At 46.5% G+C, this 12,317-nt stretch overlaps 1 protein-coding gene across 1 annotated transcript in view; it reads left to right on the top strand.

Annotated features, from left to right (window-relative positions):
- Positions 1 to 11,484, top strand: part of brip1 (BRCA1 interacting helicase 1) — a 70,710-nt gene extending 59,226 nt beyond the window's left edge. Inside the window, 1 exon segment of the mRNA XM_048265551.1 lies at positions 10,857 to 11,484. Coding sequence (XP_048121508.1) covers positions 10,857 to 10,925 — 69 coding nt within the window. The 3' untranslated portion in view covers positions 10,926 to 11,484.
- Positions 11,485 to 12,317: the final 833 nt, after the last annotated feature.

The raw sequence follows: 12,317 nt of genomic DNA, 5'->3' as shown, positions 1-12,317 counted from the left end.
TTAGCTCTGCAAATACAGTCTCTGGAAAGTCCTCGCCTTTACTCCCCCGGTCCCCCGGAGTAGTGTGTTGTTTACTCAGACTGGGTGTCTCAGGTCGTCCCAGCGGAGCTGTACGTTTGCTATTCTGCACTCAATAACAGAAAGATAGACTCCACATACACCACTTTCACAGAGCGCTCAAACACTAAAAGACTGGGTCCCTAGAGGTGAAGTGGCAACAGAACTGGTGATTGAGAACCAACAAATAACCAGTCAGCACCCAGTGATCTACGCGTGCTCTAGAAAGATGGCCTGGACAACTGAAGGGTCAAGGTTCGTTATTGACCCTTAACCTGTAATTTGTCTGGGCAGGGAGGAAAATCTTTTTTTTTTCTGTGATCAGGAAAGGTGGCGTCGGGAGCGGGCGACCAACTACCGGTGTCATACTGCATGAGTGCTTGGTTTGGATTTAGGGCAGAGGCGTTAGTGACACGTTGCAATGTGCCCCCATTCACACACTTAGTCATGTTTGCTTGTTTTCTAGCGATTTTCATCGAACGGCCCTCATTGTTCGCCCGCCTCTGACAAAGGGATAAAAATGACGGCGAGTCACGCAAAGGCACTGCCATTAACTCCCCTTATTCGGCTTCTGGTTGGCCACTGCCAAGCTCCCTTTGGTCTCCGTGTAATCCGTGTGTGTATTGATGGTTCAATTACCACAGGTCAATATTTACCCTAAGCCACATCTGAGCTCCACTCCTCACCTAGGCGGCTGAAGGGAATTGTTTTATACAGCAGCGGCCAAACTCGCCCCAACTGCCAAACACGGGATGGGTGTTAACTCGGTGCCGGGTGAAAGCCTTGGGATTCTCTCGCTGCACACACACACACGCACACACAGGCGTGTGTATGTCACCTGAACAAAAGGAGTTCTGCGGTCTGAGCCTTGTGCATACATCTCTCTCTCTCTCTCTCTTTCTCACACTCACACTCTCACACACACACACACACACACACACACACATGTTCATACACAACATGTACACAAATACAGGCAGAAGCCATGAGAATAATCTGTTGAGCAAACAAGGGAGTGGAGCAGCCAGCCTTTATTGCAATGCAGAGTTGTGAGGTCCTGTCTGAAGCACACTTTACAAGGCCTTGTACATTAGTGTGTATTCACTGTTGGTTTGTGTGCTTAGCTATGTGTATCCCCATCAATAGATTGTCTAGACTAAATGTTCTTTTTTGTTTTGCCATATTTGGTTTAAGTATTACTTTTAAAAAGTCACTGTCTGTTCTTAGTAGTGATGGGAATTTGTGTTGCTTTTAACAGCATACCTCTTTTGCGTACCTTCACAAGTAGTTGTAGACCAGTAGTTTTCATCAAAATTGATGAGCTACTCAGTATTCTCTTTTTTTAGTATTTTCTGTTACTATTGAAACATTCAACATTTATATTAGCTAGAGCTTAGTTTCGTAATAAAGCGTCATCATTTGATCGCTATCACAATGTTATGCAAGCCAGTGATGGTGTTTTCTTTTCATTCAGGGCTCCTGAGAGTGCAGTGTTTTTGTTTGCCTCCGGGTGTCACTGTCTGTCCTTCAGGCGCTGTCCCAGCACATTACTCAGAGTTGGGAATGTGCACTGGGAAAACCGGCCCCACTCAAGGGGATAAACAACCTAGGCACACGCTCAAGACCAATGGTCCTCCGAGAGTCATTTTTCATTCTTGATCTAATAAATCTTGTGTCGTCTGTTTATTTTTTGTTTTTTGTCATCTGCACGCAAATACACTTGAAAACAACACTGGAGTTGCTGGGAAGAGTGTGTATTCACAAAGGGCAGCATTGCCAACATCGGTGTCTCGTCTGATGAATAACATGCTTCTGCCTGCTTTCTAATCGGCCAGAGTTAAAGTCTAATTCTGTATGATAGAGAACAGGTCCTGACTCTGTAACCGTGTCAACTGAGCCATCTCCACGGAGATGCGAGAGGTTGTTTTTGGAATTCACGCGTTCACCTCTGACAGGAGTGATGACCTACTGTCCTCTCCTGCACCCACGAAACGAGGATGTGCAGCAGACCAGTGCTGGGGGTGGCTAATGCGAAGAGACAGGCGCCCTGCGTTTGGACACACAGGCTCACCTGAGAAGCACAGGCTCTCAAAGCTCATTTAATCAAGGCCTTCTGTCCACGTACCCCAGGCGGCTGCACAACTCTTTTGTTTCCTACATGTGACAATGCTTATGGTGTGTGTCTGTTTGCGTGTAAGTGTTTTGTGTGTTTGTATACTCTATGTTAGTGTCTGTACGCGTATGTGTGTTTCTTTGTGTGTGACGGTATGTGTTGGAATGAAGGGTAAGGATGTGGATGTAGTCAATCAGTTGCTGCTTTTTGTCTAGTTTCTCTGTTTGTGTGTGAGTGTGTGTTTACTGTTTAATTGCTGAGTGTTTGCTGAGGTTGCTGGGTTGAGTTGAGATAGTTGGATTGTTTGAGTTTGGACAGTTCCTTCCTCTGTAGATTAACCCCCCCACCCCCTCACCCCTCCATCTAGCTATCTATCTCATGCCCTCCCCTCTTGGTGATCTCTTACAGTCTGCAGTCTGCTCACACCACCACCCGTAGGATATCAGGGTCCCTCTCCATACGTACACTGTTATCAAGGTGCAGTTAACAATCAGTGCTGGGCTCCTAATGAAGAGGTTCGTTTGGGATCAGCGAACATGGCCGCTGGGCATGTGGCCCTGCCCCACTTTGTCACCCTCCCTTTATCGCTGCATTCCAGCCCCATCAGATTCCGTCTCTTAGAAGAGAGAACATGGCGAGAGGGAGGGGGGCATGATGATGATGATGCTGATTAAGAGCAAGAGGGCAACTGAAAGGTCACGGTCACGGTCTTCACTTTATTCGCAGGACAGGGGTCCAGAGGCCAACCTAGCATTATTTTGTATGTATTTAGATGTATTTAGCTGACTTACAGATACCAGTCTCTCTTTAACAGTTCAGGGTTAAGTGCCTTCCTTAAGGGCACAATAGTGACAGCCGGGAATCAAACCCACAACTTTTGCATCTTCATGACAATGGGCGATAGGTGTTTAACTGAATGCATATCTGTGATGCAAATGCAAATCTGTGATTTGCTCATGTGTGTGTTTGATTGTGTTTTTTGTGTATGTGTGTGGATGATTACACATGCCGGTGTATAATCGTGTGTACATCTGCATGCGTGTGTGTGTGTGTGTGTGAGAGAGAGAGAGAGAGACGCTGATAGCACAAGCTGACTGTGGGTCCATGGGGAGAGGGAGGGCAGACAGTGGGGTGGGATGGAGGAGATTAGAGGTCCTGGTGGGACTGGAGCGGCAGCAGCGCCGATAAGCATCAGGACCAGCTAGACAGCCGCAGCAGCCCAGCACCAAACAACAGGGCAGCAGGGGGCATGTCAAGTGTCCTACAGCGGCGACAGACAGAGAGAGAGAGAGAGATCAGTAGACATACTCGATGTCTCCTGAAGATTACCTGTCCCTTTATTCCCCTACTCCTCTACTCTATGCCACATGCTTGACTAGATTCGCTAATATTATTAGTCTTCCCGCAGTTGCTCAAGTCCCACTATGTTGATCCATTACTTCAGTAATGGCTTGGGGCGTCAGTAATTGGATCGCGTGTTTTCTCGAAAACAGCTCGACTTGAAGCCGGATTGTTTCTGGCCGCCCTCTTTGTTCTAGTGTCTTTCCCAGATACAAACATGACAGTGACCTAATAGAAGAGGCCAGGAAGAATGTGCTGATTTGAATTGACCATAATCACTTGTGTTGTTTGTTTACTGAGGTTGTGCTGGGGGTAAAGCTGGATAGATGAACAAAGCGCTCGGTTGTGTTTAGCCCATGTCTACTCAGATAGACCTCGAGCAGGTGCAAGGGCCATGACAATAAAAGCTTAAAGCCACAATAACATGCAAGCAAAGGCTTAGAATCTGTGTGTGTGTTTGGCTGTGTGTAGCTGTGTCTGTGCTTGGTTTTGTGATTGTGTGTGTGTGTGTGTGAGGACAGTACAGTTGTCGTGTATGCCATGCTCGGTTATCCCCAGGGCCATCACCCCTGCCTGGCAGACGGTGCTATCAGTGTGATCACAGAGAGCTCTGGAGCCTGGCACCTCAGGCCTCCACTACTGCCCTTTAGTGCCCACATTCCCCTTCCTCTCCTCCCCCTCTGTCTCTGTTAATCTCTTTCTCTCTCTCTCTTTTTTTATCTATCTTTCTCTCCTTCCCGCCAGCACGCTCCCCTCCACAGACAAGACACGTAGCCTTTCTAATTTCCTGATTCTTTAATTATATCAGGCGGTTGTTTGTGCCATCTGAGAGATTTGCGGCCCATTGTCTGTGTGTGTTTATGGGCGATGAGTGCTGAAGATAGTGCTCCCGTCTCAATCATGGCCTTGTCACTGATGACAGATAAGAGTCGCGCTGCCCACATGCTGACAAGAAAAGAGGGCCTTCACACAACACCGTGCAGGCTCCAGTTTTTTTTTTTTTTTTTGTTACTTTGTGTTTGTTCAGTATTTTAAAATGTCCGCAAAACAGATGTACAGATGCTGTTGTTGTGGTGGATTCAAGTCATGTTTCATCAACAGCTTGCTTCTCTTTCGCAACATTTAAATTGAACCCTGAATTTATCTTCTAAAATGAATTTGTGTATGAAGCTTTATATAATTATGCTCAAAGAGTGTGTGTGTGTGTGTGTGTGTGTGTGTGTGTGTGCTTGCGTGCGTGCGTGTGTGTTTCGTAACTAATTTGTGTCTGATTTGTGTGGGTGGAAGTGTTGAGGTGGGCAGGATGTTTTCTTCCTGCCAGTCTTCCAGTGTGTGTCTGTCTGTGTGTGTGTGTCTGTGTGTGTGTTTGTGATGCTATCTGGCCCATTAGCTGTAATAGTACTCATTAGGTTTGTCTGTGTACAGAGCAGCATGTATTTGGTGTGTGTGTGTTTGTGTGTGTGTGTGTTGGGGAAGGGAGGAAAGGGAGGTGTCGCACTGTCACATCAGCACAGACAGGCTGCACCACAGACCGCCTCAGCCATCCAGGCACACCCTGCTTTTCTCGCTCTGATTACCATCTGCCCTCGCGCTGTGTGTGTGTGTGTGTGTGTGTGTGTGTCTGTCTGTATTTATTTTTGCTTGGAATGCTGTCTTATTCTCCCCCTCATCTCCACTTCCTCTTTCAACCTTTTTCTCTACATGTTACTGTGAAATTAGAGGGAGAAGAGAGTCTCTCAAACACATGAGGGTGGTCAAGAGCTGCTGCTTGGGTCTCCTCTAGTACTAGTAAATAGACCTACTGTATGCAACTCTTGATACAGTCACAGTGATCCCACAGATTATAGTCACAGGTACACACACGCATAGTTTTCAGAGCAGTTAAGATATAGATACACAAACATAAATTACTATAAAACACGTACAAAAAGAATTACCTGCCCATGGTACACACAAACACACCTACCACCTACACTCACACTGACACATTTCAATGTATTATGCAGACAGGATATGGAAAGCTGTGCTCTGTGCCCTCAAATCCACTCAGAGCCACTGACTCCGAACTGTGTTATCAGAGAGGGTGATGTAAGAGACACCTGAGGCCATTGGCCCGAGGGCTGACATCACATCCTCCTCCCTGCCACCTAACCGTCATGATACCTGCTCAGCATGACTATCGTTCCCCTCGTGCCCCGCTGGTGTTCGAGCGCGACGCAGATAAGGGGGGCCCTGACGGGCATCCTCCGCTATGCCGTTTAACAATCAGGCTCCTCCTGTCCTGGAAGTCTTGCCCCTTGCTACCTGTCTCTTGTCCGTCCCGCTCAGTCGCCTGAGTTCTGAGAAGTGGCAAGTGTCTCACGCCTTCTCATTCCCCCCTTACCAGCGATATATGCCTGTCTGCTCAGAGCATGCTGCCAAGTAGACAAAACAACAATCTAGTGGCACGACGAAAAGAATGCACGGTTGTACAAGTACTGATGTTTGTGCTGCCAGAGGAGGGAGCACTTGTGTCATGGTGGACTAGCTATCGTGTGTCTCTTCCATATTTCACTTAATCATACCCTGTTATGATAGTTGCGCAAAAGGGGACCATAACACATTGAATCTGGCAAGTCTCTATTCTGGGCTTGCTACTTCAGGCTCTTAAGAAAACGCCCCAGGTTACTGGAAAAGCCCTTTCATGAATTCATTACCATTCGGAGTGGTGAAACAAACACCTGGACTGACCGAGAGGCCATGCCGGTTACGGAAGGCTTTACCTAAGCCAGCAAAGGGGATGAGCTGAAGATCGCCTGCTTAAGAGCCTTTAGTACCTGAACTGAGAGTCCAAATCCTGCAGTTTGCCCTTCTTCCCGAGCTTAGGGCACTTAGTGCGCGGCAGGCATGGAGGCTTTGGGTTCTGAGAAAGCCTCTCTACTACGGTGCCACCACAGGTGATCCAGCGTGAGAATGCTGACACTCTTACGAGCTTAGAGGGCGAATCCTCTCCTTCGCAAGCTGGTGTGGGCTCTGCTCAGTCCCCACGCACCAACCCCCATGCATATATTAACAGTGGAAGTAGGACTCGTTTTCGGAAACCTTTTCTGCTGTGTTCTACTGTGAAATTTACACAAGGGCTTGATTGAGTGAGCAATGAAATGTCTCAACTCCCCTGGCTTGGCACAGCTAGAGCAAAAATTAGACACGTTTTGCTTTAGTTGGGATTTCAGTTTGTGGTAAGTTCAGTCAGTGGTGTGTTTTTAAAAGAGATGTTTTGTGCACACACAAAAAAGAAAAAGAACAAAAAAACAATCAAAACATTTGGTTGTGGTTTGGGTTTAGAGTACTTTGGTCCGTGAGCCAAAATGAAACCTCACTCAGTGGATCGTTTTCACAATCGTACAATACCGACTGAGCTAGCTAAATGTGGAGCCAATATATGTTATTTATTAGTGAATCATTAGTGAGGATTCGGTCTGACATTGAGTAAGAATGCCCATATCCAAAAGCCCCTCTTAATCACCATGTTTTTTAGGTGAGAGATGGCTGAACACAATTGAACTATTTCAAACTTGACATCTTGCTTGCTAGCAAGCTGTGCATGACAATAGGATGTCTAACAGTGAGCACCATAGGAGCCCTGAGTGTGGTTGGGTAAACTTTATTTCCCCTACTCTTCTCAGCTGAGGATTGTTATGTTCTGAGCCGCTAACTTCGCTTTCACAACAACAGAGTATGGGGTCAGTAACTTGCGTTATCCCTTAACTTAGACCTGTCCTACTAATCTCACAAGTGGACGTGGCAGTTAAACAGCTTTATTCAATCTTCTTTTGTTTTATTTTTATTTGCTCACTGGATCTGACCAATAAGCGACGGGGGCTCTGCTTGACTGAGCGTGCAAAGTGACAAACAAGGTTCTCCAGATCACATCCTGGTCCCTCTTTAGTCAGGTAATCACCCGTAGAGGGTCTGACCCCTTTTAACTGTCAGTCACCGGTGCGCTGATCCTCCCTGTAAGCCGTATTTGTCAAAGGAAACACTTGATCTGAAAGGGGCATCAGCCTTGGGTGAAGTCTCGGGAGCCAGATCAGAGCCTCAACTAGAGATTTAAAGAGGACAAACATATTAGGTAGAGATTTGCAGTCACTTTTTCAGAGCTAATCTTAAGAGGTGGTTGCCCTCCCCTTATCCCTTGGGCACCGCAGTGGGCCCGAGGAGCACCAAGGGAATTGACTTAGGGCAGCTGAGACGGACTTTAGTGGCAGGTGGTGGTGCCAAAAAGGCTGTACTGGCACAGTAAGGGTGTCTGGAAGGGCAAACCTAGCAGCCCCCTCCAGTCAAGGCTTTATGATTACTTTGCGGTCCAAAGTAAATCATGTGTGTCTGTACATTGGAAACCATAGCAAAAGACAAATTGTGGTTGTTAAATGATATGACTGCCCTAGATGACAAGCCAGCACAGGTGTGCCATGCTGGCATATGACCCGCTTTGGCAACAGTGAGTCTCACCCACAGTGTTGCCAGGGCACAGAAGGGTCCAACACCATTACTGCCAACAGTCAGTGTAAAGGGAGAAGGTACAGATGGTCATGTGTGTCTTCGCCACTGTACTTATATAATTAAGCGGTTTACCACAATGTAGGTCTAAGGATTATCTGTACTGACGATCACGCTTATATCCGAGTGTCATAGAAGTTCCAACTTTACCGTAAAGGATTGCAAACCCTTAAGGAAAAACAGTAGCGCTCAGCTCATGCAAGGCAGTGTGTAAGCAGTACCCATGTTTGGCCAGTAGAGGGGTTTCACACTCCAACTCCTGAAACCTGAGGTCTGGCATGGTTCACTTCCACTCTCACTACAGATCTATGTCACAGACTCCCTACACTGTCTCTCTTGTTTTATTTTTTTCTTATCCGTACAGACTTTCTCCCGGGCCAAAAGCTCATTTGTTATTTCATTAAATAAACTGCACCAAGACTCTTGTCAAGAGTACTGTCTTTATAACAAAAGCATAACCACCAGAGCCTTGATCTGAAATAAATTGTTTTTCCACACGCTTGCATGAGTGGTGCCTTTTACAGTACTGGCAAAGAATCTGGCCCTGCATTCTTTACCCATCACCAGCACCCATGCAGAGAGAGAAAGAGAGAGAGAGAGATGAAGAAGAGAATGGAGGACCGGGGGCTTAGTGTGACTTGGCTTTGGGCTAAGTAGTTGTTTAGGTTGAGTAGAATTGTGGACACCTGGTAAAGATGTGGTGGTGCTTGTCATAATATGCGGTGGCTGAGTAGAGAGTCCAGAGAGATTTGAGGAGCGAAGCGAAGCTTGTGGTGTCCTTTTCGTTCAGCCAGCCACAGTGCTGGTGTGTAGTTCTCCAAGGCTGTCATAGTGGGAGGCTCTGTTGTGACGGAGAGTGGCTGACTGATGTAAGAGCTTGCCCCTTATTGGCTGCAGGGGGAACAGAGAGGAACCAGAGAACCAGTAGCGGAGCCTCCAGGAAGTAGATAGAGGGAGACGGAACACAAAAATGTGATTAGTGTATAAACATGGCTACTCTTATTTCACAGATGCGTGCACAGGCACAAAGATTCACGCACAGCCAATAGCTGGATTTAATAACCGCAATCGGCGTGATGCAACAGTGAACTCACATGCCGACTATGCCTCTGCGGTCATCAAAGTACACCACAAAAGCTCTTGTAACGATATCCTGTTTTTCCCCCAAACATGTGCATAGTTCGATGAGGTATGATGTTGGACAAGGATCTACTTTTTTCACATTAAAGAACTGTGTGCTGATTGGTCCCAAAGCCAATTAAAGAAACACTGCTCAAATGCCGCTTTATTCCTCAAGTTAAGACTTGTTTGTTGGTCAATGTCCCACGGCCATTACTGCACAATGTACATCAATCTTCTGGGCATGCATTTAATCTTATGGATAAAAAGTTAATCCGCCCAACCATTTCCTTAGCAAACCCTAATCCAAGCAGACCTCACAGTATAATTATTAATTTTTTTATTGACGCTTTCATCCAGCGCCACTCAGTGTAGCTGGACCCCAGCTTTATGCGATGGGGCTTACGTCTTAATGGAGCCAACCAGATGTAGCCTTTGATCAAGGGACACGGCCGCTGTTAAGTGTCCCTCCACTGGAGGGCTGAACTCCCTAGCCTGAAGGATCCCGTTCCCGCAAAGACCAGCGCCTGATCTTGCGCCAAGAATGTACCCACATTGCCCCATCAGTCGTCTTCAGTAGTCGCAGTCCGTGCCATTTTGTCCCTCTTTAGTCCTGATGCTATTCCTGGTCCTCAGAGGATGTTCTGAGTAGGTATAATTGTAACTGTGAGGACAGAAGAGCGGGAGGCTAGGTGAGAGAGTGAAATGTGAGAAAGCCACTTACCCACAAACAACACCCTTCGTCCTCCTCCTCCTTGGAGCCACCACATGTCACCGCTTGGCCAGCCCTGGAGTCATGCAAACACCAAGCAGCGACCTCCGCGAGATCAAGCTACATGTGGATCAAATCAGAATTATCCGCTAATTGACTATTTACTAGGCACCAGAAAGGCCGTAATGGACTTTATATTAAATCCTTCTAAAGTATTTAAAGTGTGTTTCTGAGTGCTCCTGCAAGACTTGCTTTTGCCTCTCTTTTTTTTACAAGGAGGAGCGAATTAAAGCTCTTGGGTCAAAGTGTGCCCAGCCAAGGTAGCTCTCAGACGGAATTTAGGGACGACAGTGGGAAGCAGCTCAAGGAGGGCAAGTTGCGGAGCAGGAGAGAGGCACGGGGAGATCTGCTGCAATGAGTTCCAGATGCCCCACGGCCCCAGCCTCTCTCCAAGAGATACTCTGGGCTATAGTGTGCTACAAGGGGCTTAGACCTGGCTTCCCTTTAATAGAGATAGACTGCTTTTTATGTGGAAAGTTGAATCGCGTAAATTTCAAGTTGTCCGCTCTGTCTTTTGCTTTATACGCTACTAAAGCTTCAGCTGAAGAAAGGTCAGTCAAGTTTTGATCAAATGAAACCAAGCTCTTTTTTTCTTTTTGAGGCTTAAAAAGCATCGGAAATGGATCTGAGATACAGAAGATGTCGTTTTTAAAAGACAGATTAAAGACCCACGTGATATTTCCTTTGACCCTCTCAACCTCCCACAGAAATGCAACCTTTGGCTACCCTAGCCATATATGTCCAGAGTGCGATATCATTATCATCAGGGCCTCACCTAAATTCACATTCAAAGTAGAGCAGGACAGTGGAATGCCTACTGGCCGCCTTGTATATTTTCATATATCTTTTATTTTGCCACCGTTCAAAAAATCTCTGCCAGCTGACATGTGGTATTGTTGTCATGCTCCCCCTTAGATGTGGCTGGTCCCAGCTGCCATCAGGTTCTGCTCCAGGATGCTGAGCTTAAGAGAGGCCGCCGTTTGAGACGAGGAGTGCAGGCCTGGACCCAGGAATCTCATCGCCCTCAACAGCCTCAGCCCAGAGCGGCCTAACTAGTAACACTACGCACTGTTCTATGTTTATGTTTCAAATCAGAGCTTTGGAATTCTTGGTCATGTGTACATGTGGTTGTGTGTTTGTGTGTGTGTGTGTGTGCACAACTTGCGTGTAAATATGTTTGTTTTTAGCAAATGTGAACCCCCCACATGTGAAAGTAATCGGGTAGAGATTTGTTTTATAGTCGGATCTAGTCTGACTCCACTTACACGAGCACACTGAGCACCTAATGTCCATATGTACGCTGCTAAGGTAAATCAGTTAAGACAAAACAATTCTAAAGAGCACATGATTCTCATTAATGCCTGCCATTGTCTTCATTGCTGTTTATGGTGTCATGGTAACATTTACCTCTATATGAAAAGGCTACAGAAGTGTTACTTCAAAGTCAAAAATTGCCCATGGTAGCATCGGAACAAAATGAAAGCAAATTGCACTCTTCTTTAACTTTAGAGGTCTCCCCACTGGATATAAATACATATAGTAATGTAATGAAAGTATTTGTGCTCCTATCAAACTAAGGGCCCACCACCGTAATCTGTCAAGGGGATTGGAGTTTCTAGGGGCCTGTGCACAGAGCCATCTGCTTCAACTCCTCACCAGCTCATCTGCCGGCTCAAGCTCCCCAAAGTTCCCGTTGATTTGCTAGAGCAGTAGGCACTTCCTACACTACAGAGACCCCAGTCCCTCGAATGGCTTAGTGGAGAGGCAGGAGTGCCGACAAGATCCAGGACAGGCAGGGGGCCGTAACTCACTGCCCTAATGACTGTGGTCTGTAGGTCGGCGAGAGGAGGGAAAACCCTGCTCCTCAAGACATCATCGCACCCTACACTTTTTAAAAGTCACGCTTGCCGAGGCTGGAAGAAACTCTCAGGAGAATTAGCCATTTGAGATGCAGCTCCACATAAATCACCCACAAAAGACCCTCCTCAGGATCTCTGGACCCCCACCAACTATATTACCCCACCTTCCCCAGATCTCTAGACCTCCACCAACTGTTCGTTCCCATGCTAGCCAGTGCTAGTGTCCTGACCACAGTCGCATGATTGCTCTTTCTGATTTAAACCATGCATCTTTTTGAATTACTACTTCCAACATATTCTGTTAATTTGCCATGGCTTCCCAGCCAAAGTATCAGATTTACTGTTAATCCAAAAACCCGCTTAAGGATTTAAATGGTCTTGACAAACGTGGACATTTTTTTATACTGTTAATACAGATATTTAGGTACCATTTTGTGTTGTGACAGATGACACAGGTGTTGTTAGATTGCTAAACAACACCTGCAGTGAGGTTAAGTAGAGTCATGCATACACATAA

The sequence above is a fragment of the Alosa alosa genome, chromosome 15 (genome assembly GCF_017589495.1).
Source record: "Alosa alosa isolate M-15738 ecotype Scorff River chromosome 15, AALO_Geno_1.1, whole genome shotgun sequence".
Taxonomy (NCBI): domain Eukaryota; kingdom Metazoa; phylum Chordata; class Actinopteri; order Clupeiformes; family Clupeidae; genus Alosa; species Alosa alosa.
Note: the sequence above shows the minus strand (reverse complement) of the source record. Positions and strands in the feature narration are given on the sequence as shown.